General features: G+C 51.7%; 11 protein-coding genes across 11 annotated transcripts; 4 read left to right on the top strand and 7 right to left on the bottom strand.

Annotated features, from left to right (window-relative positions):
- Window positions 1-11: 11 nt before the first annotated feature.
- Window positions 12-3,757, bottom strand: P174DRAFT_441562 (nucleoporin Nup84/Nup107 family protein). Its single transcript, XM_024827346.1, has 6 exons — window positions 3,561-3,757; window positions 3,257-3,494; window positions 1,147-3,198; window positions 760-1,090; window positions 577-701; window positions 12-514 (listed from the first exon to the last, which is right to left on the bottom strand). The coding sequence occupies exons 1-6, from the start codon at window positions 3,621-3,623 to the stop codon at window positions 168-170; spliced, it is 3,156 nt and encodes a 1,051-aa protein (XP_024682877.1). The 5' UTR covers window positions 3,624-3,757; the 3' UTR covers window positions 12-167.
- Window positions 3,758-4,428: 671 nt separating this feature from the next.
- Window positions 4,429-5,524, top strand: P174DRAFT_420837 (SUMO family protein SMT3; the record flags this gene model as incomplete). The annotated part of the gene is made up of 3 exons (XM_024824905.1): window positions 4,429-4,472; window positions 5,124-5,400; window positions 5,468-5,524. The coding sequence occupies 3 exons, from the start codon at window positions 4,429-4,431 to the stop codon at window positions 5,522-5,524; spliced, it is 378 nt and encodes a 125-aa protein (XP_024682878.1).
- Window positions 5,525-5,856: 332 nt separating this feature from the next.
- On the bottom strand, window positions 5,857-6,826 carry P174DRAFT_441565 (uncharacterized protein). Its single transcript, XM_024827347.1, has one exon. The coding sequence runs from the start codon at window positions 6,633-6,635 to the stop codon at window positions 6,039-6,041; it is 597 nt and encodes a 198-aa protein (XP_024682879.1). The 5' UTR covers window positions 6,636-6,826; the 3' UTR covers window positions 5,857-6,038.
- A 218-nt stretch (window positions 6,827-7,044) lies between these two features.
- On the bottom strand, window positions 7,045-7,587 carry P174DRAFT_177967 (uncharacterized protein). Its single transcript, XM_024821243.1, has one exon. It carries the CDS (start codon window positions 7,486-7,488, stop codon window positions 7,192-7,194), a length of 297 nt encoding a protein of 98 aa, XP_024682880.1. The 5' UTR covers window positions 7,489-7,587; the 3' UTR covers window positions 7,045-7,191.
- A 100-nt stretch (window positions 7,588-7,687) lies between these two features.
- Window positions 7,688-10,224, top strand: P174DRAFT_460372 (putative succinyl-CoA synthetase subunit alpha; the record flags this gene model as incomplete). Its single annotated transcript, XM_024829877.1, has 9 exons — window positions 7,688-7,873; window positions 7,961-8,074; window positions 8,126-8,164; window positions 8,188-8,268; window positions 8,318-8,700; window positions 8,782-8,959; window positions 9,010-9,654; window positions 9,763-10,059; window positions 10,111-10,224. The coding sequence occupies 9 exons, from the start codon at window positions 7,688-7,690 to the stop codon at window positions 10,222-10,224; spliced, it is 2,037 nt and encodes a 678-aa protein (XP_024682881.1).
- A 356-nt stretch (window positions 10,225-10,580) lies between these two features.
- Window positions 10,581-11,466, top strand: P174DRAFT_406757 (adenylyl-sulfate kinase). The gene is made up of 2 exons (XM_024824113.1): window positions 10,581-10,697; window positions 10,754-11,466. Exons 1-2 carry the CDS (start codon window positions 10,690-10,692, stop codon window positions 11,379-11,381), a joined length of 636 nt encoding a protein of 211 aa, XP_024682882.1. The 5' UTR covers window positions 10,581-10,689; the 3' UTR covers window positions 11,382-11,466.
- P174DRAFT_441568 (H(+)-transporting V1 sector ATPase subunit C) lies at window positions 11,427-13,110 on the bottom strand. The gene is made up of 6 exons (XM_024827348.1): window positions 12,674-13,110; window positions 12,578-12,618; window positions 12,525-12,545; window positions 12,383-12,474; window positions 11,835-12,327; window positions 11,427-11,783 (listed from the first exon to the last, which is right to left on the bottom strand). The coding sequence occupies exons 1-6, from the start codon at window positions 12,972-12,974 to the stop codon at window positions 11,589-11,591; spliced, it is 1,143 nt and encodes a 380-aa protein (XP_024682883.1). The 5' UTR covers window positions 12,975-13,110; the 3' UTR covers window positions 11,427-11,588.
- Window positions 13,111-13,293: 183 nt separating this feature from the next.
- Window positions 13,294-14,815, bottom strand: P174DRAFT_512464 (PaaI family thioesterase). Its single transcript, XM_024831880.1, has 3 exons — window positions 14,333-14,815; window positions 13,544-14,262; window positions 13,294-13,493 (listed from the first exon to the last, which is right to left on the bottom strand). Exons 1-3 carry the CDS (start codon window positions 14,514-14,516, stop codon window positions 13,461-13,463), a joined length of 936 nt encoding a protein of 311 aa, XP_024682884.1. The 5' UTR covers window positions 14,517-14,815; the 3' UTR covers window positions 13,294-13,460.
- Window positions 14,816-15,609: 794 nt separating this feature from the next.
- On the top strand, window positions 15,610-18,435 carry P174DRAFT_460376 (glycoside hydrolase family 92 protein; the record flags this gene model as incomplete). Its single annotated transcript, XM_024829878.1, has 8 exons — window positions 15,610-15,733; window positions 15,796-16,439; window positions 16,492-16,814; window positions 16,860-16,999; window positions 17,054-17,502; window positions 17,556-17,656; window positions 17,707-18,270; window positions 18,306-18,435. 8 exons carry the CDS (start codon window positions 15,610-15,612, stop codon window positions 18,433-18,435), a joined length of 2,475 nt encoding a protein of 824 aa, XP_024682885.1.
- A 176-nt stretch (window positions 18,436-18,611) lies between these two features.
- On the bottom strand, window positions 18,612-20,211 carry P174DRAFT_441571 (glycine decarboxylase subunit T). The gene is given in 4 exon segments (XM_024827349.1): window positions 18,612-19,055; window positions 19,088-19,370; window positions 19,390-19,717; window positions 19,784-20,211. The coding sequence occupies 4 exon segments, from the start codon at window positions 20,173-20,175 to the stop codon at window positions 18,655-18,657; spliced, it is 1,404 nt and encodes a 467-aa protein (XP_024682886.1). The 5' UTR covers window positions 20,176-20,211; the 3' UTR covers window positions 18,612-18,654.
- A 452-nt stretch (window positions 20,212-20,663) lies between these two features.
- P174DRAFT_178128 (putative neutral amino acid permease) lies at window positions 20,664-22,807 on the bottom strand. Its single transcript, XM_024821244.1, has 6 exons — window positions 22,677-22,807; window positions 22,266-22,589; window positions 22,061-22,203; window positions 21,883-22,009; window positions 20,909-21,832; window positions 20,664-20,851 (listed from the first exon to the last, which is right to left on the bottom strand). Exons 2-6 carry the CDS (start codon window positions 22,479-22,481, stop codon window positions 20,771-20,773), a joined length of 1,491 nt encoding a protein of 496 aa, XP_024682887.1. The 5' UTR covers window positions 22,482-22,589; window positions 22,677-22,807; the 3' UTR covers window positions 20,664-20,770.
- Window positions 22,808-23,739: the final 932 nt, after the last annotated feature.

Consider the following 23,739-nt stretch of genomic DNA (forward strand, 5'->3'; position numbering starts at 1 on the left):
GAACTTGTAGTGTCCATTCATCTGTTATGTGTATGTTGAAAGCGCCGCAAATGCCCAAGGCCAGCCCGAATGCAATTGTTTCTACCCGATTGCCCTCCTGCAACAACCCATCCATGGAAGCAAAATCCTACCTATAATACATACATTCAATATGTGGGTATTTCGCATCATTTCGCCTGACGGAGAAAATCATGCTCCTCATCCTCGGGCACCTCCACCGTCCAGATGCCCAGCGACTCGCCTCCCAGTAGTCTCTTGCCAGGCTTGGCCCGCGTCTGAACCATCGCCTTACTCGACAGCGCCAACGCGTCAACCAGCTCCGCCATCCGGCGCGACGACACAAAACTGCGCGTCAGGTATTCGTTCTCGGATACTTGCATGGCCAGGTTCATGCACTGCACCAAAATCTCGCTGGTGAGTACGTGGGCGGAAAAGTACAGCGCATTGTGATAGTCCAGGAACAGCTCGGGGATGTAGGTGACCCGGATTTCTTCCAGCTCGGCCTCTTCCGCTTCTATACCACAAGAACTCATTAGCGAGAACTCCCAGCAGAGCAGCCTATCGAAACAAACTTACCGTCTGCGGGCGCAGTCAGCCATTCGTCCAGCACCGCGTCCACATGCATGCTAATCTCATCCAGAGTATATTGCAACTCGTCCCGAAGATCCTTGATTGCGCCGGAATCCCGTCTGCGTTTGCTCCTAAACATCACGTCAGTCAGCAGACCCGTCCCGCTTCCAGACATAGTTCGATACGCACTTGTCAATTTTCTTCCAGCACAGGCCGAATCGCTCCAACCCGTCAAACGCCAGCGTTAACTCTTCCAAGTCTCGCATCGTTTGCGACTGCATCACGAGAATATTTGTCTGCTCATCTGAGGGGACGCCGTTGGGGATAGACCGATTCCGTTTGTGCGCAGACCCCAGCAGTCTTGATTTCGTTGGGCTACTAGGCTCTGGAGTCGCACGGTCACTTCCGTTTGGAATGCCGTACCCAAACTCCGCCACGTCGAAACCAAACGATTCACGCGATATGTCGGATAGCCTCATACGTCGGCTCAACTCTCGTGCCGCAGCAAGTTTGCCGGACACTTTGCCGGGAGATGTTAGCATTGTTGCCGTAGCCAACAAAAAACAGGTGACTCACAGTAGAATTTTCTATACAGAAAAGCGCCAAGGTGGCATATCCTGCCCCATTGTCCATCAACGTACCGGAGCCATTCGAGGCTGCGAATCAACCGCTCGTCTGAGCGAGAGATCTCGGTTCCGATAAAGTCGGTCTTGACTGGTACCAACTCGCGTGTTCCATCGTCTCTGCGGATAACTTTGGAATAACGCTTCACTGTTCTCGTGTGCTCAACTGCAGAGACAGTGCTGCTGATCCAATTCCACTGGTCTTCCAAGACGGCCTCGATATTTATATCGTATTTCTCGATCAACCGAACTTGCTGCTTCCGCTCTCTCGGGTCAAGGATCTCGATCAGCACGCGGCCAAGCACGGAGTGGGTCTGTTGAGCAGGCAACAGGGACGCGTAGAGTGGTATTGCCTCGTAGATGCCAGCATCCTCGAGATTTGCGATGTAGCCAATGACATTCACAGATGCCGTCTCAAAGAATTGGGGGTCGGAACGGACGTAGCCAATGGAGCTGGCGATGATGTAGAGATGCGTCGCGATCCGCAGTGCATCGTCGTCCTCGGCGGCGATAAGTAGCGAGTCGTCCACATGGGTTGGGGACAGATCCGGCACAAACGAATCTTCAGAGCCCGTCTTCGCAACTTGCGAGACTGCTTTGGCTAGCGAGTAGAAAAATGTGTCATATCCTTTGCCTAGGATCGCAGCTTGAATCGTGCGGTACGGGTTGCGCGCCTCCACTCCAATTCGTTCGTTGCCCTTTGTGTACTGCACAAACTTGTTGAAATCACTGTATCCGACGGCCTCAGGAACAAAGGTCACCGGCGCAGTAGGCGAGTGGCTCAGCTTGCGCCGGAACTGTTTGCAGAACCCTTGGTAGCGTGACAAGACCACACTGTTGAAATGGACGTAGAGGTAGTCATCCCAACTCTGACAGACTTTGAATGCGGCCTCGGTCTCCCCACAGAGTAGCCCATACACCGCCCGTTCAAAGTCCTCGATGTTGGGATTCCGCGCCAAAGCAGAGCAAGCCGCCCGCCAGGACGCCTGAGAGCGAAAGTTCATCATGCGCGTCATTCCATCATCGACAGGCGTCCGCTCCCCCCCGGACTCGGAATCAACACTGGAGCCACATAAACTGACAGCCTTCCAGTTTTCCAGTCGTTCCTCGGCCCAATCCCGGATCTTGGTCCAATTCTCTCCCTGTCTCAACATCTTCCAGCAGGTCATCCAAGTCGCGCGCTCGTAGAATTGATCCTGCTTCTGAAGGTGCTGCTTCTGCCGAGTCACCGCATCCGGATCTAATTGCGTAATCAATGGCTCCGAGACGTCGGAAGTCAACAGAGACGCTGTGATGCCAGGGTCCTTGGGTTCGAGAGGCTGAGGCCAAGCACGAAGTCTCTTCTGTCCCTTTATGGTCTCCTTGGTGTAGAGCCAACCATGTGTCCAGTGTCCCTGTCCTCGTTCCGCCTGCGATTCAAGCTCGGAGATCAGCGAATCAATATCCTGAGGCGTAGTCGTCGCCGTGTGCTCCAGCCACTTCATGATAATCACGCATTCGAGCGCGTAGTGGTCCGCGCTAAGGAAACTTTCCCAGACTTCGCGATCAGACGAATACCGATGGAGCTTCTGGAAGACAGTCTCTTGCGCTTTCTTGCAGCTGGCTCTGCTGGGGGGATCATCAATGCTGATGAGGTTGAGAAGAAGCTGCCAAGTATTTGCCTCAAGCTGTAACCGTTGCAGCTCCTCCTCTACCTTGGGATCATGCGATGCGGTACCGTTGGTTCGACTTGTGCTCCAGCCCATTTTCGCGCGCTTCAGGGTGTGCTGCTTCGATATATCTTGGATCGCATCTTGCGCGAGTACCTGGTAACTCTTCACCAATTGATACGCGGCTTGGTAATTTCCAAAATCGTCGGTGCGACCTTTCTGCTTGAAGCGATCCAACCTCTCCGCAAAAGCTTCGATCTGGCGCGTCACACGGTCCGCTGTGCGGCGAAGGGGATGTAACGCTTGTTGTGCGCCGGCCGATGTGAACAAACCGGGTGTGAACACGTCTGAACCACCTGCACCAGATCGAGTCAGCATTTCCTCGCCAGTTCCCGGATACCTAGAAGAATATACCTCGGCCATTCGGCGCAGGAACGAGCTCTAACGGCGATTCGGTGCCATTCATATCTTCGGCAGACTCTTCCTCCGACTCGTCCTCTTCGTCGCCGTTTTCCACGCTTTCATCCTCGTATTCATCTCCGTCATTGATGCCTTCTTCCTCTTCATCTCCTTCCTCGTCATCCTCCATGGGTTCGTCGTCATCGTCATCGATTTCAATAATTTCAGGATCGTTAAAGGTATTACGGTGTGACTGGAATCAATACAGCAGTTAGCATATTAATATGGCCAGCCTGCGCAACCCAACGGAAGAACGAACATTGACCGATGTAAAGCCAGCAGTGGCAGCTTTAGAGCCCACCACCGTGGACAAAGGAGCCATGACGTAGACGCACGCACTGAGCGCCTTGAGAAGATTATATCAATCCCTCTGATGTCCGCAGTGACTAGAGAGCCTCCACTTTAGGGGAAGCGTTCTGTAAAAGAGAAGAATAAGTGTTAAGGATAATAATAGCTAGCTCCCAGAAGGTTTGGGTCAGGACTTCCAGCACTTCTGCCCACGGAAAGTTTGGGTTCCCCGTTGGCTGGGCGTTGTTTTGGTAACTAAGCTTGATATGGACTAGCGCAGATGCGCAGACACGCATAAAATTTCAATTCCCACGATCTGTTTTCTCTTCTTCTTTTCTTTCATCAAATGTCTTATAGGCAATCATTAGAGTCTCGGGACGAGCAGCTTCTCTATCTTCGTTCAGGTCATACGGCCTCTTTGCGTGCTCAAGATTGTCTTAGAGCAATCTGGCAGTTCCTCAACTAGCCTAGCTCTCTCATCGTGGGAGCTGAGACTGCAAAGGAATCTGTCACATACTTTGGAAAAATCGCCAGCGTTGCTCTTGACCGGCATCAACTTATATTATTACCGTAGACCTATTGACAGCGATTGGTACCCATGAACAGCCTTCGCTCTATAAGATTTCTAATTTCCCTGAGATTGTTGCTTCATCCTCAGCTTCAGCAAGCTTGCTTTAGGGCAACTGGGAGTTTTTGCATCCTCTCCTTTCTCTTGGTAGAAAGCATTACAGCACTCGTACAAGGCATTGATCTGAGCCTGGCACCTCTCTTCCTTGTACGAATTCTTGGTTAGGCAAGCTACTCCAGTTAGCTTTAAATGTTGACCGTTTGGGGCCATGATGCTATCCATAGGTGATCAGAAGTACCTTGAATGGCGCACTAGGTTGGTCAGTACAGATATATCTATATGATAGATGAGGATGTATTTGGCCTACAGCTCTTGGATGACACGGAGGATCGTATGCCAGATCATCTTTCAAATTCCCCTTGCGGTTCAATTGCTGTTAGCTCACTTTGAGCCTCCAATTGACTTCACATTCGAAACCCTCTTACCATGACGCAATAGTTGAATCTCCAACAACAGAAGTGACTGTCTCGAATTGGGACACTATGACCTTTCAAAGTGGTCTAAATGGAACCGTAGAACCTCTGTGAAGATATCTGAGGTATTGTAAATGAATTGTTTCCAATGCCAAAAGCCTACAATATTATACTGACCTAATGCCTCTGTCCAGCCTGCTTGATGCTGGGACCTGCGCCGCAAAATAGATTCTCCGCCACTGTTTCACTGGCGGTGGGGTCCGTCGCCTTCCATCATCTTCAGCGCGAGTTACTCTTACGACTTCAATACTCTTTCACTTATCCAGTTCTTTTCGCTTTCCCCTCTGCTCATTCATAGCGCTTCGTGATCTCTACACTCAACCTCAAGAGTTACCGGTGAGTTTAAATCTCCTGCTTTGGCATCGATATCCCTCCACCTTGTATGCGACTTCCCCGCTTCGGGACGAACACTGACCAGTCATGTCAATCTCAGGAATTCCCAGCAACAGCAGACTTCTCATCCTCTTGTCTATATTCTGATTAGCCGTCAGCATGGCCGACAATGGAACACCAAGCGAACCCCCGCCCCGGTCGAGCACCTCAACATCAAGGTCACCGATAACAACAACGAGGTCTTCTTCAAGATCAAGCGCACAACGCAGCTGAAAAAGCTCATGGACGCCTTCTGCGAGCGCCAGGGAAAGCAGCTGTCTACTGTCCGTTTCCTGTTTGACGGTACCCGCGTGCGTCCCGAAGACACACCTGACTCTGTATGTGCACCTTTCCTCTCTGTCTGTCGTCTTCAAAAGCATAGACTAATGACCGGTTTCAATACAGCTCGATATGGCCGATGGCGATACTCTGGAGGTGCACCAGGAGCAGATTGGCGGTTAGACAGGGTTCTCAGGGAGCCTCCAATACAATGAACTCATCGTCTTTCAGTTTTTCGTTGCTCGCATTTTGAGAGATAACCGGAGTAGAGGTGTTTTCGTTGGCCCCCGGGCCCGGCAAGCTTTGCTTGATCTGGGTGCTCTTCTGACTTTCAGATTTGTGGTTTTTTTTTGGGAATACAGACTCGCTACATGCGTTGAAAGTGGAAAAAAGCTAAGAGAGTTAAGGCAATGTGAATAGGCCGTCCTAAACACTTCACATTGCATGGCATCTGACGCGAATGAGTTATGAATCATATATGCCCCTTTCATGAAAATTCTTTTCATATAAAATGTTGGCATTGGCATTTGAAGTTGCGAACCAAGACGGTATTAGAGTATATAAAGTTGCAGGCTCTCGCCGGAACATCGTAAGCGATGAAGACCAAAAGCACTCAGAAACCCGCCATCGACACAAAATCTGTACAAGAACCCCGAGACATAAGACACTGCATCCAAACATATAAAGCCCAATATAATCATGCATCCCAAACAGCAGCCTTCGCCCTCTCCTCCTCCTCTTTCCTCTTCGCCTCTTCCTCCCTTTCCCGATTCCGCCGGCGAATCTCCTGCTCCTTTATCGCCCGATCATACGCGCGCTGCTCCTCCGTCCTCTTTGGAGCCCGGATCCCCAACGCGCCCGCAATCAGCCTTCCCGCAACAGCAGTCTGCTTCTCCGGCCTTCTCGCTGGCGATCTAGATCCTGACCCTGTGGGCGGGGACGAGCTCAAGCTACGCCCCGGCAAGGGCGCGCCCGACACCCAGGGCTGGGACGTCTGCGGTGAGATGGGCGTCGGGGGAGGATCGAGCGGCCCCTCTGCGCTAGCACTGACGGAGGGCGAGAGTGTTGAGAGATCGGGTGCAGCTGCGGACGACGACCGGCTTTGCTCAACCTCGGATAGGGAGGGGTCGGAGTCTGCTTCGTCTTCCCAGGAGTCTGCGACGACGGGGGCCTTCTTTTTGGTGGTGGGTGTCTTCACTGTTGGGCGGGGGATGTCTTTGATTGGGGCATTGTCGCGGAGGGAGAGTTGGCGGACGGATTGCTCGAGCTCCGGGCTGGCTGCTGGGATTGACATTGGGGTTAGTGTGGTTCCAGGTGGTTTTGCGGTGAGGGTAGAGGCGTAGAGTAGAGTCCACAAATGCGTTGTGGATAGCTCGTTCAGAAGGGGGAATTAGAGAGGTAATTCGCAATGGAGAATATACACCAACCCTGGGATTTCTGGCTGGGTTTAGCGGCCATGCTAGCCGGGCCTGAATTATACAAAATATATATATATATTCGACGTAGGTGATCGATGGACGTTCGAGACTCCACGGTCTGAATCCAGAATGCAGATATTAATAGCACTGAGCTCTCCGATGGAACAAAGGAATGAATGGCGTCAGTGATGGAGTTGAGCCCCGCCGAGTATTTGGGGTTGCACTTGTTGATTGGCTCTTCTCTGTCCACATCGTACGGGCAATGCGACTGTTGTTTTATTTACTGCCTTACGTCCATTTGATACGAGTAGGTACAGCTCTCCCTTTAAGCCATTGAGATTTGCCCGATCGTTCGATTGTCCTCTGTCGTTACGATCTTATCTACTCCGTACAAACAATTGGAGATCCTAAGGCCCAATCGCACGTATGACATCAGATTGAACTTTGGTGTTGAGCGGAATATATCTGGTCCGTTTTCACTGCTTGTCTATCTATCCTACACTCTCTACTAAGCCTTATGAATGGATATCTACTATCCCAGTGCTCTCCCGAACGACGAAGACAGAGCACGTGAGGTGCTCCCCCCGCTCTTTGGTTTCCCGAGTAGGGGACTAATATGCCTATTCCGAGAAGGCCAATCAGAAGATGTAGATCTTCTCGAAATCGCAGGCGGGGGTTCTCCGAGACCGGCGGCTTGCAGCTGCTTTCCCGAGGTTTCCTATGCTCCATCAAACGCTATATAACCGGTTCTTTTCCATGAGTGATGGACCATCATTGAGGGGAGGTTGGATATCTGCTCGCCCTCAACTCGATTGCTGGTTGAACGTTTAGAGAACCCTTCATCTCTACCTCAGGGGTACTTTCTGGCGGTGTAGTGTCTTAGGAACAAGAAGGCTTGTTTATATTAACTCTTGCCATTGGCCGTAGGATGACGGGTTTACGGCTCCTGCCTCTACGGGCACGGAAAACTTCCATTCTGAGACTCTCGCGATTCTCAACATCATCAAGGAAGTCTAGCTATGCGGACACCCTTCCGAATCTCAAGATAGGAGCGCATACAAGAGTCTTGTTTCAGGGATTCACAGGTGCATTCTGGATTGCGTGTCATTCGGCGGTATGAGCTAACGTTTGCAGGACGGCAGGTATGTGTAGACTATGACTCCCCAGGGCGGTCAGAATGTTGGCATATTGACGATCAAAGGCTACTGCCAATGTCAAGGAATCCCTCGCATGGGGTACGAAGATTGTAGGAGGTGTAAAGCCCGGCGTGGAGGGTGAGCATCTTGGACTTCCTGTATTTCCTTCAGTGCAAGCGGTGCGAATACCCTGGCTCACTCGTTCATGGACACCATGCTCATAGACGCAGGCTCAAGAAAGGGCCAAGCCCGATGCATCCGCCATCTATGTCCCGGAAACCAGACAGCAAAGGCCATGGAAGAGGCGATTGAGGCAGAGATTCCGCTTGTTGTGGCTGTAGCGGAGCATGTCCCCATTCATGATATGCTTCGTGTTAGTAGATAAGAACATTTGACTTTCTCATATAGCTGACGTCTCGCAGGTTCACTCTATGCTGCAGACCCAGTCCAAAACCCGACTGGTAGGAGCCAACTGCCCCGGGATTATCTCTGCAATTGGCAAGTGCCGGATCGGATTCCAACCTTTACCGTGTTTCTCCCCTGGCAAGATCGGAATCGTAGCTAAATCAGGGACACTAAGCTACGAGACTGTGGCATCGACGACGCGCGCTGGACTTGGACAGAGCCTGTGTATCAGCATGGGCGGAGATGTACTGGCGGGAACCAATTTCGTCGATGCGTTGAAGGTCTTCGAGGAGGATCCTGACACAGAAGGTATCATCTTGGTGGGCGAGATTGGCGGGACTGCGGAAATTGATGCAGCAGAGTGGATTCGAGACTACAACAAGAGGGCTGCTAACCCAAAGTACGCACGGTCTGAACATGCTTTGGCATACCTGAGAACTGACACTGCTTAGACCTATTATGGCTCTTATTGGCGGTCGAGAGGCCCTCCTGGTCGGGTCATGGGCCACGCCGGCGCTTGGATAGCTCCTGGAGAGCCAGGTGCAGTGGCCAAGCACAGAGCTCTCGAGAGCGCTGGAGTGACAATGGTCGATCACCCAGAAAAGTTTGGTCAGGGTATGAAGGCGCTTTTAGCTCGCAGAACCCTGACGAGTGCTACGGTAAGTATTGTTTGATGGCCCCGTTCGTGGCGAGACTGAACAATTCTCAGCCTATCAGTTCTAGCAGCCAAAAAAGAGGCCTGCATACAATGCGACGTCTCCCGCATGGTAGTAGCCGTGTGTCGTCCTGGTCAATACAAAAGCGATCTCTCTATGTCAAGGAATTTCAGGCTCTCGAGATGCTGAAGCGGAAATCTATCTCGGTGAACGAGGCAGCTCCTTCGGATTCAGAGGTCTTGCTCACAATGACAGTGGACAGAACAGCGTTGTCGCCCTGCATAGTTGCTTCTACAACACCTGATCTTGCTCAAGCGTCTTCCACTAGATTTCCATTCGCTTACACAACGCAAAAGTTCAGTAGTGGCAGCCCAGTCCTCGAAGCTGTTGCCTCCCACCTGCAACTTCCAGAGACAGCACGCGGGAAGTTGGCAGAGCTTACGCAAGCTCTTTGGGAGATCTTCAAGGAGAAGGAAGCCTACCTACTGGAAGTCCGGGCCAATTTCAACCATGGTGAGATGCAAGTTCGTGGTGCGCGTTTCGGGTTTGACGATGCGGCGTTCCGGAGCTCTGGACGTCAAGAAGATGTGCACCGACTCAGAAACAAGGAAGAAGAGGTTCCTGAAGAAGTCGAAGCGGAAAAGGACGGAATCGTCTATGTCAAGTATGTCTCAGCTTGCAAGATAGCAGCCTACATCGTGATCAATGTGCTAAGGCGCTATATAGGTTACAAGGAGAGGGAAGCATTGGGACACTCGGTGAGTTGAGCCTGCCCATCCTGCAGTGTACAGTCGGAGCTGACCAAGATAGTCAATGGCGCGGGCCTAGCGATGAACACCGTCGATGCCCTGTCCATCCACGGCGGTCACTGCGCCAACTTCCTTGACACAGGGGGCAAAGCAACTTCCGAAACAGTCAAATCGTCCTTCCGGATCATTCGGTCTGATCCACGGGTCAAGGCCATTTTCGTCAATATCTTCGGCGGCCTAACTCGGTGTGACATGATCGCCGAGGGGATTATCATGGCCTTTCGAGACTTGGAAATGAACGTCCCGGTGGTAGTACGGCTGCGGGGGACGAACGAGGAGCTCGGACAGAAGATGGTCGGTCTAACCTACTGACCACGGCATACTTGACTAAGCTGACTGATACAGATTGCCGAGAGTGGGCTTCCCCTGCACGCCTTTGACAGTTTTGAGGATGCGGCCAAGAAGGTGATCAGCCTGGCCAGGAGTACTCAGTGTTGCAATCTAAGAATAGTAAAGTGACAAGAGACGAGAAATCGAGTTGTCATCCATAGAAATGTCACGTAACTCCGTATGCTCTGATCCACCGTGGCTGGAGTTAAGGCGAGAGCCACGCAAGCTCCGATGATCGGTTTGTCAGAGATACCGGGATTGACAATACATTCAGGAGCAAATGCAGAGAACACAATCGAGAAAAATATTGGTATCTTCTGTTCTGGATTGGTGTAGGTAGGACTAAGTATGAAGAATTTCAGTATTAACCCATTGACAGCGTAGAAGTCCAATAAGAATCCTTAAAAATGGCATCATCTTTTCTTCCTCCGATGCTCCATAGTAATGATTTCTCACCGGATTCACCCCGCGATCAGCGCCCCGCTCTTATACCAATTACTCAGGCCATTTCTGCATACTTCCAATTCTTCATCCTTCATCTCTCTCTCACTCAATTACCTTCTCTCATCCTAATCTCCAAAAACCACTCTCACAATGGCCACGTACGACCCCTTATCCCCCTTCGTTCGAACACCCCGCTAACCCAACCAATCTATAGAAACATCACCTACCACGCCAGCGCCCTCACCCGCTCCGAGCGCAGCGCCCTCCGCAACCAACGCGGCCTCACAATCTGGCTCACCGGCCTCTCCGCCTCGGGCAAATCCACCATCGCCGTCGAACTCGAGCACCAGCTGCTCCGCGAGCGGGGCGTCTCCGCCTACCGACTGGACGGCGACAACATCCGCTTCGGCCTCAACAAGGACCTAGGCTTCAGCGAGAAAGACCGCAACGAGAACATCCGGCGCATTGCGGAAGTGGCCAAGCTCTTCGCTGACAGCGCCAGCATCGCCATCACGTCGTTTATCTCGCCGTACAAGGCCGACCGCGAGACTGCGCGCAAGCTGCACGAGGTGCCGACGCCGGGCGAGGAGACGGGTCTGCCTTTCGTTGAGGTGTATGTCGATGTGCCGGTTGAGGTGGCGGAGCAGCGGGATCCCAAGGGCCTGTATAAGAAGGCAAGGGAGGGGGTCATCAAGGAGTTTACGGGGATTAGTGCGCCCTACGAGGCGCCGGATAAGCCCGAGGTGCACATCAAGAACTATGATTTGCCCGTGAGGGATGCGGTTGCGCAGATTATTGCGTACCTGGATGAGCAGGGGTATTTGCCTCCTAAGAAGGAGTAGATGCATGGGGTTGCTTTTGTCATGATAGATCTTGCAGATAGAATCGTCCTTGCCAGTGATTTGTACATATAAAAAATTTACATATAAGGATCAGAGATGCGAAATGATACAGAAGTGTATATGTACGCTATTCAATGGGGTAGTGTATAGTACCAACAAATAAGAACAAGGGAGACAAAACCAGGAGCGTAGTGCTTCATCCAGCCATCAATTGAATTCAAACTCGTAGTACACATACGCAGTGTACTCGGCGCCTCCGCCTTCTGCGCCCGCCTGCATCTCGTGAGGGTCGTCTCGCTTGACCCGTCCCTTCTTGTCTCGCCCAAAGGCATTTCCGGCGAGATACGAGTATTTCTCATCGAGGTTCCGTTTAGCCCTGTCGGCATGTTTCGAGGATTGCGTCTATACACATGTTAGTAAAGACGGACATTCACCGTCGCGGACCCAACATACCCTGATGATCGTGCAGACGAAATCCAGCGGCAGACCATACCGCAGCACGGTCTCAACAAACACCCGCAGAACAAGCACATGAATCCAAACCATCACGGCCTCACTCCACGCTGTCCGTCCAAGCCGAAGGGTCTCACCCCAGAGCTTGCGCTCGTCCCCGCCCACGCGCTCGACCTCCTTTTTCTCTTCTTCCTTCCCACCTTCTACGTACTTGAATTCGCGCGGGATCCACTTGTTCTCACGACACCGGTGGACAAACTCCGGGCTGTGCTTCTTGAACGTCGTAACGGCGTAGAGCGTGAACTCGTCGTCCGAGGCCACGAGAGTCGCGGATCGGGGCACGACCATGGGCGCCACCGTCTCATATGTCTTGAGGAATTCCTTCACTTGCTGAGCGGGAACGGCGACGAGGTGCGTTTCAATGTATTCGGAATCGCGGACAAGGGTGCGGGGATCAATGACTGATGCGAGTGACTTGGTGGAGAGGTTTCCTCTACAGATGAAATCCAGTTAGCAGAAGGTTGCAGCGAATGACGTGTGGCCCTCACGTTTGTTTGCGTTGAAGAGTCGCCAGCGTATTCTTCACCTGGTTGTATTGCGAGTACTTGGACCGAATGTCATTGTCGATACTAGCAGCTTCCTATTATCCATCAGCTCTTACTGGATCATCATAAGATTTAGGTGCCATACCTTCTGCAGAAGATCGATCAACTCCCCAGCGGCTTATCAGCACGATACTTGACCTTATTCCACGAGAATGTCCTCAGATACTGATCAACGGGCTCTACGTTCAGTCAGCGAGCAGGTCCCCCTTTCTACGACAGACGCAGTAGACATACTATCATTGACAGTCTTCATCTTATCGATCTGCCCCTCATCTCCCTCGAGGACGCTCTTCAACGCATCTCCGACCTTGGCGACGACACCTTGGCAAGAGGCTTCGAGTTTCGCCAGCTCATCGGCTTGCTGCACCAGAGCGTCGAGGGTACCGATCTTGAATTCCGGGATGGGGAAGGGTGCTACGGAGCCATTGTCGGGGGATACCGTGGCAGAAACAGCATCGAGAGCGTCATCGCGTTGGTGGGAGGGAGTGATGGATGTGGGGAGCGAGACGAGCAGGTACTTGTTTGACTTGGACATGGTGCCGGCTATGCGATACAGGACGGACTAGTCGGATGTATAATTTCAAGAACAATAAAATGGGCCGTCACACCCAAGCAAACGGGAGTGAGGTAGTCAGACAGAAGCTCGGCGGACGTTGGTCTGGTTGTATGGAGCTTGGAGCTGGTGGTCATCGGAAGGTCAGTCGGCGGAGGCGGTGGGCCATGTTTGGCGTCAACAACTGTGATATTGCGGACTTGACAGCAACGATGATCATGAGCATTTTAGCATTTTAAATTCAGTATGCGTTGTGTAAATCAATTATGCAGTTTGCATTCATATTAGTAAAAAAGATGTTCTTGATAATACGGTATGTTCGCTCTTCTAGAACATATATGCCTTGAATTATGTACAGTATCGCAAAAAGCTCCCATCTATACGCCCAAAACTAACAATACATGATAAATCTCTATATTGCCCAAGACCCGACCTCTACGTATTTCTATCCGCTTGTTCCTGGACATACTAGTTGGTAACTTTGTACAGACTTGCCATGGCCTGAAATCATCGTCAGCATATTATTCCTATGTCCCCGGAGGTGGACTTACCGCAGCTTGCTTGGGTTCAATAAACAGAGCCTTTGCCTCCACCAGTACGACTGGTTCTTTACCATCCTCAGGAAGAGTTTCGATGTGCGCCTCAACCCAAGCCTTCCGGCCCTCCACCTTGACTGTCTTCGCCTTCAAGATAGCATAGTTGTTGGCCATCGCCGGGCGCCGGTAGTCAATGTTCAGATTGGCCGTCACACCCACTTTGTTTGGCAACGCAGGGAAGCAGCACCGGGCCATGGACTCATCCAGCAGCGTGGCCAAAAGACCGCCGTGGACAATGCCAGGATGACCGGAGACATCGGAGCCAAGGTAAAAGATGGCGGTCAGACTCTTTCCGCCCTCCTCGCAGAAAACGTAAGGCGGCACCACAATTCCGCCTGGGGTTGCAAGGATACCGGCCGTTAGGTGACGCGCGCGCAATTCTTGCGGGATCTTCAAATGTGGTCGCGATTCGGTAAAAGCCGGGTCTTGACGTAAAGCAAGGGTCACAGGGTGATTGCGGATATAGTCTTCGACCTCCTTCGTGAACTCATCGGAGGGTACAAAGGCAGTGAGAGTCTCCTCGTCGGTGGGCATGCTGACAGCCATCATGCGCGCAACAGTCTTCTGAGTCTGATAAGCGAGTCCGGTGGAAAATGCGACAATGGCAATGGCCGTAAATCCGACAATGCGACGTAGAAGCAGGTAAGGTTTAGATGTTTGAGAGTGCGCTGAAGCTGCAGCAGATGAGTTAGTTTTATCCCGAGTCACAGCAGCCTGAGGGATCGCAGGTTATCACATGCGTACCGGTGGAATACTGTCTGTGTAAACGAGGGCCAAGGAAGCGTGAACAAGTTGAGGGAAGCGGGAGCGTCCGATTGGGGATCTTTGGCAGGTGTTGGGACTTTGTAGGCAGACGAGAGACAATATACGGGCCGTGCTTAGTGGAGACTTCCCGAAAGAAAGCTCTGGACGGGACTGGCGGCCGCATGGCCAGAATGATTGGGGACGAGATGGGCTGGAAAATGGAGGCCTGGAGTTGGAGGTCTTCTTTGATTATGGGTCTGGAAGACTGACTCTAGGATACGGAGATAGGGAAGAGATGCAGTGCCTCGGATGTTGTCAGGATTAGTAAAGGCTGCCAGAAGCGGGCATGAGACTGATCGAGGGGCTCTCAACAGCTTTCAAAAGTATATAACCCAAGTTTTGAATCCTTGAGTATTCTGGATCTCAACCTCGCGTTTCAAGAGATCCTCTATCCACCTGGTCTTTTCTTCGTTGGGGATATGGAGTACCTCTCTAGACTGGTCAATAATGAAAGCAACAAAAATGAGCGGAAATGGCAAAGTCCGATTGGCGGATGGCGGAGCGGATCCGTCAGAGAACCTCGGCTGATAGAGTAAGGTAGTATGTATCATGGATGTTGACGAGATGATCTGATGTTGCTAGATACTATTATTGCTGGTGCAGAATGCACCTATCACATAAATCTGCAGGATGAAAATGTTGTCATCGACTATCGACGTCTGATTGACTAGCCTCATTGTCTGCTCTGAGATAGATGAGATCGACTGCTATGATCTCTCGGACTCTCCTCGGACCCTAAGCGTTCTCATCACTCCAACAATAACACCCTTCAAATGCTCCTCATTCATATCATTTATGAAGAACTTCTGCTATTATTATGCAATCTGCTCCTGCAACTGACTGTTACAGCACTAATGCATCCATCTGCACCTCCGTCACATCGGGGATTTATCACCTCTCACCTTCCACCTCCTAAGCCATCAATCAATAATTGATCCTTCAGTGCGTTGGAACTTAAAACATCCTTCGCTAACCAGGATGTATCAACCACCCTTGCTCAAGATCGTCAGGGGCATAGGAATGCAACAATGCAAGCATCCCACCAACTCCGCAACCCTTGATAAGGATGCGTTGCGACGCGAGTATGCTGCTTTTCGATTTCAACCTGACTCTGTATCTGGCAAACAGCCAGTTTCCGTTCTTTCTTGCGTAGGCTACGCCTATGGAATAAATTATAGTTTACTGTCATTCGCTATTTGATATCTCCAACTTTTATTATGACTCGTCTATCATGGTTCCTTCTCTCGAGCATCCCACTGGCTTTAGCCGTGACCAATTCCACGTCTCTAGACTACGATGTTCTGCAATACGTCGATCCACTCATTGGAAGCGCCAACGGAGGTGCGCTCTCGAGATAGAATCTTGACTGGTGCAGACGATCGTTCACTGACAGATTTTAATAGGCAATGTCTTTGCTGGTGCATCGCTTCCCTATGGCATGGCCAAGGCTGTAGCCGACACGAATTCCCAAAGCAACCAGGGAGGCTTCACACTCGATGGCAGCAATATAACTGGTTTTTCAAGCTTGCATGATTCCGGCACTGGAGGAAACCCATCCCTCGGAAACTTTCCATTGTTCCCTTATGTCAAATGCAAAGATGACGATGTCAATGGTTGCGCTTATCCGAAGAAAGCGCGCCACATCGGATATCATGCGGACTCTGTCAAAGCTTCTCCTGGATACTTTGGACTGACCATGAACTCCGGCATCAAAGTCGATATGACCGTCTCCCATCACGCATCTCTGCTCCGTTTTCAGTTTCCCACTGATAGTGCATCGAGCCCGCTCATCCTGCTTGATCTTACAGACTTGTCGGATTCAAGACAGGACAATGGAACAATTTCCGTCGACGCTTCTACCGGACGCATGACGGGCCATGCGCGTTTTCTACCCAGCTTCGGAAGTGGGTCATACGTGCCTTACTTCTGTGTTGACTTTCAGAGCAGCTCTGCCGTTCGCGATAACGGAATATTTGTCAATTCGCGCGCAAGCACAGACGTGAAGGAATTGAAGATATCTCGGAGTATTAATGGATACCCTCTTCCTGTGAGTCCACTGGAGGGCCTGATTTACCAGAGCCCTTTTTAACAGAATGCAGGGAGGTGCTTTTGTCCGGTTTGATGCTGCTTCGGATATTACCGTGCAGGCTAGAGTGGGTTTGAGTTTCATCAGCAGTGAGCGGGCATGCTCCAATGCTGAGTCTGAGATTCCGGATTTCGGTTTGGAAGCCACACGCTCAAAGGCTACGGAGGCGTGGCGGGACAAGCTTGCCCCTATTCGCGTGTCCAGAAAAGGCGTCAATGCTTCTCTTCTTACCAACTTTTACAGTGGTATCTACCGTACAATGATCAATCCGCAGGATTACACTGGAGAAAACCCACTCTGGGAAAGCAATGAGCCGTACTTCGACTCTTTTTACTGGTAGGTCCAGTCCATTTCCAACGCGACTCTCCTAACGTTTGCTAGTTTGTGGGATTCTTTCCGGTCTCAGCTGCCATTTTTGACCATATTCGACCCTGCGTCGCTGACACGGATGGTCCGCTCGCTTATTGATACTCAAAAGCATCTGGGCTGGCTTCCGGATTGTCGCATGTCTCTTTGCAAAGGTATTATCAGGATGCCCACGGTTAGACTCGCGTCGACGAACTGACCCGCTGTAGGTTACACTCAAGGAGGATCCAACGCAGACGTCGTTCTCGCCGATGCATACACCAAGGGCATTTCCGAGGGCATCGACTGGGAAGCCGGTTATGCAGCTGTTAAGAAAGACGCTGAGGTAGAACCGTACTACTGGTCAAACGAAGGCCGAGGTGGGCTGAACAGCTGGAAAACGCTGAACTACATTCCAGTCGAGGACTTTGATCACGTCGGCTTTGGAACTATGACCCGCAGCATTTCCCGCACTCTTGAGTATTCCTATAATGACTTCACCATTTCGCAAATGGCGCGTGGCATGAACAAAACAGAGGACGCAGAAAAGTATGAGAGGACTTCGGGTTACTGGAGAAATCTGTTCCGTGAGGATCAGACTTCGTTCATCAATGGTAACGATACTGGTTTCAAGGGGTTCTTCCAGCCCCGATATCTGAATGGCACTTGGGGGTTCCAGGTAGATCTACCTTTACTGGTCCTCGCGGGATTCGCCGATTGACATGAATGCAGGAACCTCTGACATGTTCAAACATCGACAGCAGCGGGAGATCATGCTCGCTCCAGAACAACGCAGCAGAGACGTTTGAATCCAGCATCTGGGAATACCAATTGTAAGAATCGTCATTTCGACTCTCAGGGCTCACGACTGACAAGACTACAGCTTCATCCCTCACGATATGGCCGCTCTCGTTACCCTTCTCGGAGGACCGGCCCAATTCGTCCGACGACTCGACTATCTCCACGATAAAGGAATCACCTACATCGGCAACGAGCCATCTTTCCTAACCGTCTTCCAATACCACTACGCCGGCCGGCCGGCCAAATCAGCCTCTCGCGCGCACTTCTACATCCCCAAATACTTCAACGTCGCGCCCGCAGGCCTCCCAGGCAACGACGACTCGGGCGCCATGGGCTCCTTCGTCGCCATGTCGATGATGGGTCTGTTCCCTAACCCCGGACAAAGCGTGTACCTGATCACCGCGCCGTTCTTCGAGGTCGTTCGCATCAAGTCCCCGTTGACGGGCCGCACGGCAACCGTCCGCGCGGTGAACTTCGACCCTACGTACCAGAACATCTACATCCAGTCTGCCACGCTGAACGGCAAGCCGTACACTAAGAACTGGGTCGACCATGACTTTTTCACCGAGGGAGCGGAACTGGTACTTGTTCTGGGTCGAAACGAGAGCCGCTGGGGAACAGCCGAGGAGGATCTGCCGCCTTCCTTGTCGACTCGGGGAGGGCCTCTACTACGGGCCTCAGGCAGAGAATAGTTGATTTCGACTCCGCTCCTCTTCAATTCGGCGAGTATGGCCACGCGAGGCGAAGAGGCCACTCTTTTCAGTTTGCTTACCGGCACCATGCTGTAGGCAAGGAATTCACCCATGCGTAGTAGTCTGCAAATTGAGAAACCATTGTGAATTTTGTTTGCACATAACTGCAGTCGCTAGCTAGTGTTTAGCCCCTGTTAAATCATGGACGAACGTTATATTATACCGTCATGTTGAAAATGGATCCGAACCGAAAATCTAACTGCAATCGTAACTATTTACATAAGAGCATCATGGGAAAAAAAAAAAAAAAAAAAAAAAAGAAACATGTAACGAAGCACTCAAGCTTTGGGACGGTAGAACTTGCTCTCCACCCAAGGCATACCCGTAACCGTTGCCTTGCGGAGCTTATTCCGCACCAGCACACCGACCTCGGTCCCTTTCTTGTGCATGCCGTTCTTGATATAGCCCATGGCGATATTAGTACCACCCAGCGATGGACTCGGCAGCCCCGAGGTTATAACGCCGATCTGCGGGTGCGAGTCATCACTCAGGTCGACGACGATGGCGCCCTCGCGCGCGGGACTGCCCTTCTCAACTGTAAAGCCGACGCGGCGCTGCGAGAGGGTCTTTGCCGGGGAGGCGAGCTGTGGGAGGATGGTGGCGGCGCCGTTGAAGGTCGCCGTTGCGGGGTCGCGACGGTCCTTGCCGACGATCCAGCCCAGGGCTGCGGCGGGGGTGTCTGTGCGGTGGAGATGTCGTTGCCGTAGAGACACATGCCTGCCTCGAGGCGGAGGGAGTCGCGGGCTGCGAGGCCGGCGAGCCGGACTTGCTCCGGGTTGGACAGGAGGAGCTCGGTGACCTGCGTTGGGAGGGAAGGGCAGCCGGCTGTGGGGATGGAGATCTCGAAGCCGTCCTCGCCGGTGTAGCCGGTGCGGGAGATGAGGAGAGGCTGTGGGGTCGGGGTGCCGTCGGGGAGGGTGAGGTGCAGAGAGCGGCAGTTGCCGAAGTAGAGGGTGCTGAGCTCGGTGTCGGCGGGGAGGCCGCGCCGTGGGAGCTGATCAGGGCTGGAGAACGGAGGCGGCGAGCGGGCCCTGCAGGGCGACGAGGGCGCGGTCATCGAGGATCTCCCATTTGATGCTGTCGGCGCCGTGTGCCTGCCTGTATGCCTCGATTTCGGCCTGTAGGAAGGCCAGATCCTCGGTGCGGCGGCCGGCGTTGGTGACGAAATAGAATGCGTCGCCATCAAGGCGGGTAATGACGGTGTCGTCGACGATGCCGCCGGTGCCTTCTTCAAGCAGGCATGAGAGGGTGGAGGAGTTAGGCTTGAGCTTGTCCAGAGACGAGGGAGTGACCTTCATCAACAGCTCCACGGCTCCGGGACCACTAAGATGGTGTTGTACCCTAGCAATGTTAGAATCAGCTTGTCTTTAAGAGTGTCAATCATTCTCTGGCATGGAGAATACTTACATATGGCTCACGTCGAACAAACTAGCCTTTTCTCTGGTCCAGTGGTGGCTCTCGACGTGACTGAGATCTGAATACTGCAGGGGCATAGAGTACCCCGCAAAGGGCACCATCTTCGCTCCCCGGGCAATGTGCAGATCATACAATTGAGTCTTCTTGACTGGCCCAGAGGTAGTAGACGAGGCATAACGCCGTGTGCCCCCATTTTGAGAGGGCACCGATGGCCCAGCAGGGAATCGGGGAGCTATGCCAGCGGCCGAAGAGCGGCCGTGGAGCGGAGATGGGAGCTGCCGCCGGAGGATGTTGGAGCCATTGGCCGCAACGCGGGCGGATTGAGAGACGTATCTTGCGCCCAGGAGGTTCACACCTCGTTGCAAAGGTCGTAGAGCAGACATGATGGGTAACTGAGGCGTAGAAGAAAAGATATCGACAGAATCAGAAAGTTGAGCAGATGAAGAACGGTGATGAAATTGCGGAGAAGAGCTACGATAACGGAAAAGTCACGTGGCGATAGGACAATTCCGCGGACACTTCGGTGCAATCCGGAATGATGTCGAGTTGATGGAGATGAGATGTGATGATGATTGTGAAGGTAGAGACATATGTGGAAATTACAGTATACGCATGTCTAAAATCTACGTATCTTGGGGGTCAAATGGGAAGTCTGACAGAACGGCCATCCGAGGCTCCCATCGGAGCGAAAGGCATCGGAGCGAAATGGTGCCCACATTTGGCCGCGGCATTTATGGCTGCTGGGTCTGCGGATTGAGATACTAAAATAAGCGGTCAAGCAGATTCAAATGAATATAACCAGGAAACCGCCGCGCAGCGTTCAACAAGTCAAACATCATGAATAGCAACAAACCGTTCAATAGCAGATCCTTTTGAGTCATGTGGGCCCGAGGATCCAGCTTCGCGGTCTTCGTCTTTCTCGTTACACGATCTAAGGGAAGCCGAAAAAATAAACAAGAAAATAAGAAGAATAACAAATCACAATCCATTATCGGCGCACGAGAATGGGCTCCCAACGGAACCTGTCCGATAGCTTATAATGACGCTCATAATGGCAGCCTGCATAGGGTCATGTTAGCGACACGCTCATGAGAAATGCTTGAGAGGAAGGCTTACATAGGTTCCGGGTCCTAAGAAGAACAATCCCGTCAAGATCAGCCCGATGTTGACGATAAAGCCAACCCAGCCGCGGATACCGCGCTTCTTGTAGAAGCCCGGCCCGTGGTCGGCATATCTCATCCGGAGATAGGCAACTCCCCAGAAGATGAATCCAAAGAACGAATCGAATAGGGAGCTCATGATGGAGAGCAGATCGGAAAAGAAGGGAATGACCTCGGCGATAATGAAGGCCATGATCCAAAGGACGGCAAGGATACCGGCCCAGGAGGCCCATCCGACCACGGTGTGGTTGCCCTTGTGGCGTGTACCGTCGAAGAGACGGAAAAAGATGAAACGCGCCGACACGGAGGCATATAGAACTCCGAGGAAGATCAAGGTAGGAACCATGAACGAGAAAGATATCTTCTTATAGACCACGTTGCCGATGGAGCCGAATGCGGGCGCGGTCATATACTGATTTCCCGTGTAGTCATATACAATGGCGCCCACCAGACTGAAGACGATGATCTCGGCAATCGTCACGGCTGTAACCGATTTCCAAAAGTCCTTGGGTTCCTTCATCTCAGCGATGAAACTGGGAAGCGTGATCTGGCCGATGAATGTGTAACTGATGTTCAAAAATGCATTGACACCGGAAACGAACGTGGTGCCTACCACTGGGATCGCGGTCACAGTTGGTTCACCCTGTGCGGCAGTGTAGCCAGCTGGATGATCCTCAATGGCCGAGAAGATGACTGCCAGAATGACGGATACGAAGGTGAAAATAGCCGACAAAGTGGCGGCCTTGGACAATCCGCTAAACGTCCGTGGCAGAGAGAACACCAGCGACACTATGGCAGTCACCAATGACCAGATGATAGTGCACGCTCCATGGTTGGTCATTGTGTTCAGATATTTGGCCCCGACCAAGCAATGCAAGCCCTAAGAGGATTAGAATTTGCACGGGGCGATATGGCAATAAGGAATAATACCTGAATGAAAGTGTTGTTCAACAGGAACATGACGGCAGTCATATACCAAGCAATCCTGGAATCCCAGAAAAGGTACTGGCCGATGTCGCAGACATCACGGACTTCAGGATGGCGCAAGCAAAATCTCCTAATCGGAATCAGTACCCAAACCGCGCGAATATATGAAAATCAAGCATACCAAATAATCAGGGACGTATACAGCACCATCGCTGCCACAACCACGGTCAAAATCAGACCCGGAACGAGGCCCAGGACTGAATATGACCACGGAAACGACATGATGGCCAGACAGATATACTCAGAAAAGAGCAGGGCGGCAGTCTATACACCAACACGAGGTTAACACTCTGCGCCGTCCAAATGGCACACCCGGTCGCGATTACCTTTTGCCAGCTACATGTGCGATATTTGATGGAGTTCTCCGCCTCAAGCTCAATCTGCCTACCGACATCGCCGTTCTCTGAATCCGACTGCACGCCATGGCCCTGACCCTCAAGATCCAATTGTTTCAATTTATCGGGAGAATCTCGGGGCTGGTCGGACACGCTGGACGAGCGGTCGTCGTTTGGGGGTTTTTCTGAAGAGGTGAACCACGCCATTTCAACGTGCGGACGAACCGCAAATGGAAGCAGTCGGTAGTGTGAGCGAGAGACGTGATGTTGTAGACCTTTGAATGCATGTACTGCGCCTCTTTAATTTGGGCAGGTCTATACAAGTATAGATGTTAGTATCGACCACAAAGAAAATGAAAGCCCTGATAAAGCTGGCAGATATTCAGAGATATCACAACATACAAGATATTCGAGAAATTGATCTTAGGATATTCAGGAGAAAGTCGAGACAAAAATTGAACACTGAATAGCAGACCAAAACGTTCGCTTGGCGTACTGTTAGCAGCGTAGACGACTACCCAGCGATAAGGCGAGGGGAAGACAGAGACAAGATGTAAGAAGAATCGGCCAAGAGAAAAGGCAAAATCTTGAGTCGACAAGTAAATCCAAAGAAGATGAAGAGCAGAGAGAAAAAGAAATCATATAGAAGGATGATCCATGATCAAGTAAGGTTGCGATCACAATTAATGCTATCAAACTAAAATAATAATGCCATGGATTATCCCAACTCTTATGAACCGGCTAATAGGCTAGGTCCCTAACTACTGCGTAATTTAAGGTACACTATGGGAGCAGATAGACGCAATGCGGACGGCGAAACCGACAAGAGCAGATCCATCGGCCAGGTCGATGGTCACTTTTTAGGCTCTATGACGTGCTCAGCCCAGGATATTCTGGAACCATTCACTTGCAGCAAGTCAAGAGACCCATAGATAAGTTGCAGGTCAGGGCGGTGACAATTGCGAGGGAGAGTGAGAAAAGACAGCCGCAATAGGCGTAGTACTTGACGTATGAGCGTTGAGGTCGAACAGAGGTAATCATCATGCCCGACCTAATTGGGAAATGGACGGCAGGGAATAGATGTGGCGGAAAAGGTTCCTTGTATAGGGCGAACCTTACAAGGTCCTGACCAGCTGTACCTCTTATCTGTCCCAAGTCTCCCAAATCCCAACAGTTTCCATTATTCCCTTTCATAATTACTCCATATCTCCATCTAACTCCAAGACATTTGTACTGTAAATTATACTCTAAATTCATACAAAAATGGCAGAGATTTCAACCCAACAGTCCCATAGAAACAGGCAAGAAAGCCGCGACTGCAAACAACCATGCAACACCAGGGGACGCCGCCATTGGTCCATGCTCCAGTGTAACCCTCCTCGTACTCACCAATCAGCGCTAGTCCTGAGCGTGGCGTGTGGGGCCGCCAGATCGTGTCCCGCCCCGCACGCCGCATCTGGCAGTA

This window comes from Aspergillus novofumigatus, assembly GCF_002847465.1.
Source record: "Aspergillus novofumigatus IBT 16806 chromosome Unknown P174scaffold_4, whole genome shotgun sequence".
Lineage (NCBI taxonomy): Eukaryota > Fungi > Ascomycota > Eurotiomycetes > Eurotiales > Aspergillaceae > Aspergillus > Aspergillus novofumigatus.

Coding starts and splice junctions, on each gene's coding strand:
- P174DRAFT_441562 (XM_024827346.1), bottom strand. CDS start 3,623: ATGGCTCCTTTGTCCACGGTGGTGGGCTCTAAAGCTGCCACTGCTGGC. Junction 3,199..3,256: donor TCCTGCGCCGAATGGCCGAG/GTATATTCTTCT, acceptor GATCTGGTGCAG/GTGGTTCAGACGTGTTCACA. Junction 1,091..1,146: donor TCTGTATAGAAAATTCTACT/GTGAGTCACCTG, acceptor CTCCCGGCAAAG/TGTCCGGCAAACTTGCTGCG.
- P174DRAFT_441565 (XM_024827347.1), bottom strand. CDS start 6,635: ATGTCAATCCCAGCAGCCAGCCCGGAGCTCGAGCAATCCGTCCGCCAA.
- P174DRAFT_177967 (XM_024821243.1), bottom strand. CDS start 7,488: ATGGAGCATAGGAAACCTCGGGAAAGCAGCTGCAAGCCGCCGGTCTCG.
- P174DRAFT_441568 (XM_024827348.1), bottom strand. CDS start 12,974: ATGTCCAAGTCAAACAAGTACCTGCTCGTCTCGCTCCCCACATCCATC. Junction 12,475..12,524: donor TGATCGATCTTCTGCAGAAG/GTATGGCACCTA, acceptor GATGGATAATAG/GAAGCTGCTAGTATCGACAA. Junction 12,328..12,382: donor ACTCTTCAACGCAAACAAAC/GTGAGGGCCACA, acceptor TTTCATCTGTAG/AGGAAACCTCTCCACCAAGT.
- P174DRAFT_512464 (XM_024831880.1), bottom strand. CDS start 14,516: ATGCGGCCGCCAGTCCCGTCCAGAGCTTTCTTTCGGGAAGTCTCCACT. Junction 14,263..14,332: donor ACACAGACAGTATTCCACCG/GTACGCATGTGA, acceptor CATCTGCTGCAG/CTTCAGCGCACTCTCAAACA. Junction 13,494..13,543: donor TTGAACCCAAGCAAGCTGCG/GTAAGTCCACCT, acceptor CGATGATTTCAG/GCCATGGCAAGTCTGTACAA.
- P174DRAFT_441571 (XM_024827349.1), bottom strand. CDS start 20,175: ATGTCTGCTCTACGACCTTTGCAACGAGGTGTGAACCTCCTGGGCGCA. Junction 19,718..19,783: donor TTGTTCGACGTGAGCCATAT/GTAAGTATTCTC, acceptor TAACATTGCTAG/GGTACAACACCATCTTAGTG. Junction 19,056..19,087: donor CCGCCTCGAGGCAGGCATGT/GTCTCTACGGCA, acceptor TCCACCGCACAG/ACACCCCCGCCGCAGCCCTG.
- P174DRAFT_178128 (XM_024821244.1), bottom strand. CDS start 22,481: ATGGCGTGGTTCACCTCTTCAGAAAAACCCCCAAACGACGACCGCTCG. Junction 22,010..22,060: donor TATACGTCCCTGATTATTTG/GTATGCTTGATT, acceptor GATTCCGATTAG/GAGATTTTGCTTGCGCCATC. Junction 21,833..21,882: donor TGAACAACACTTTCATTCAG/GTATTATTCCTT, acceptor TAATCCTCTTAG/GGCTTGCATTGCTTGGTCGG.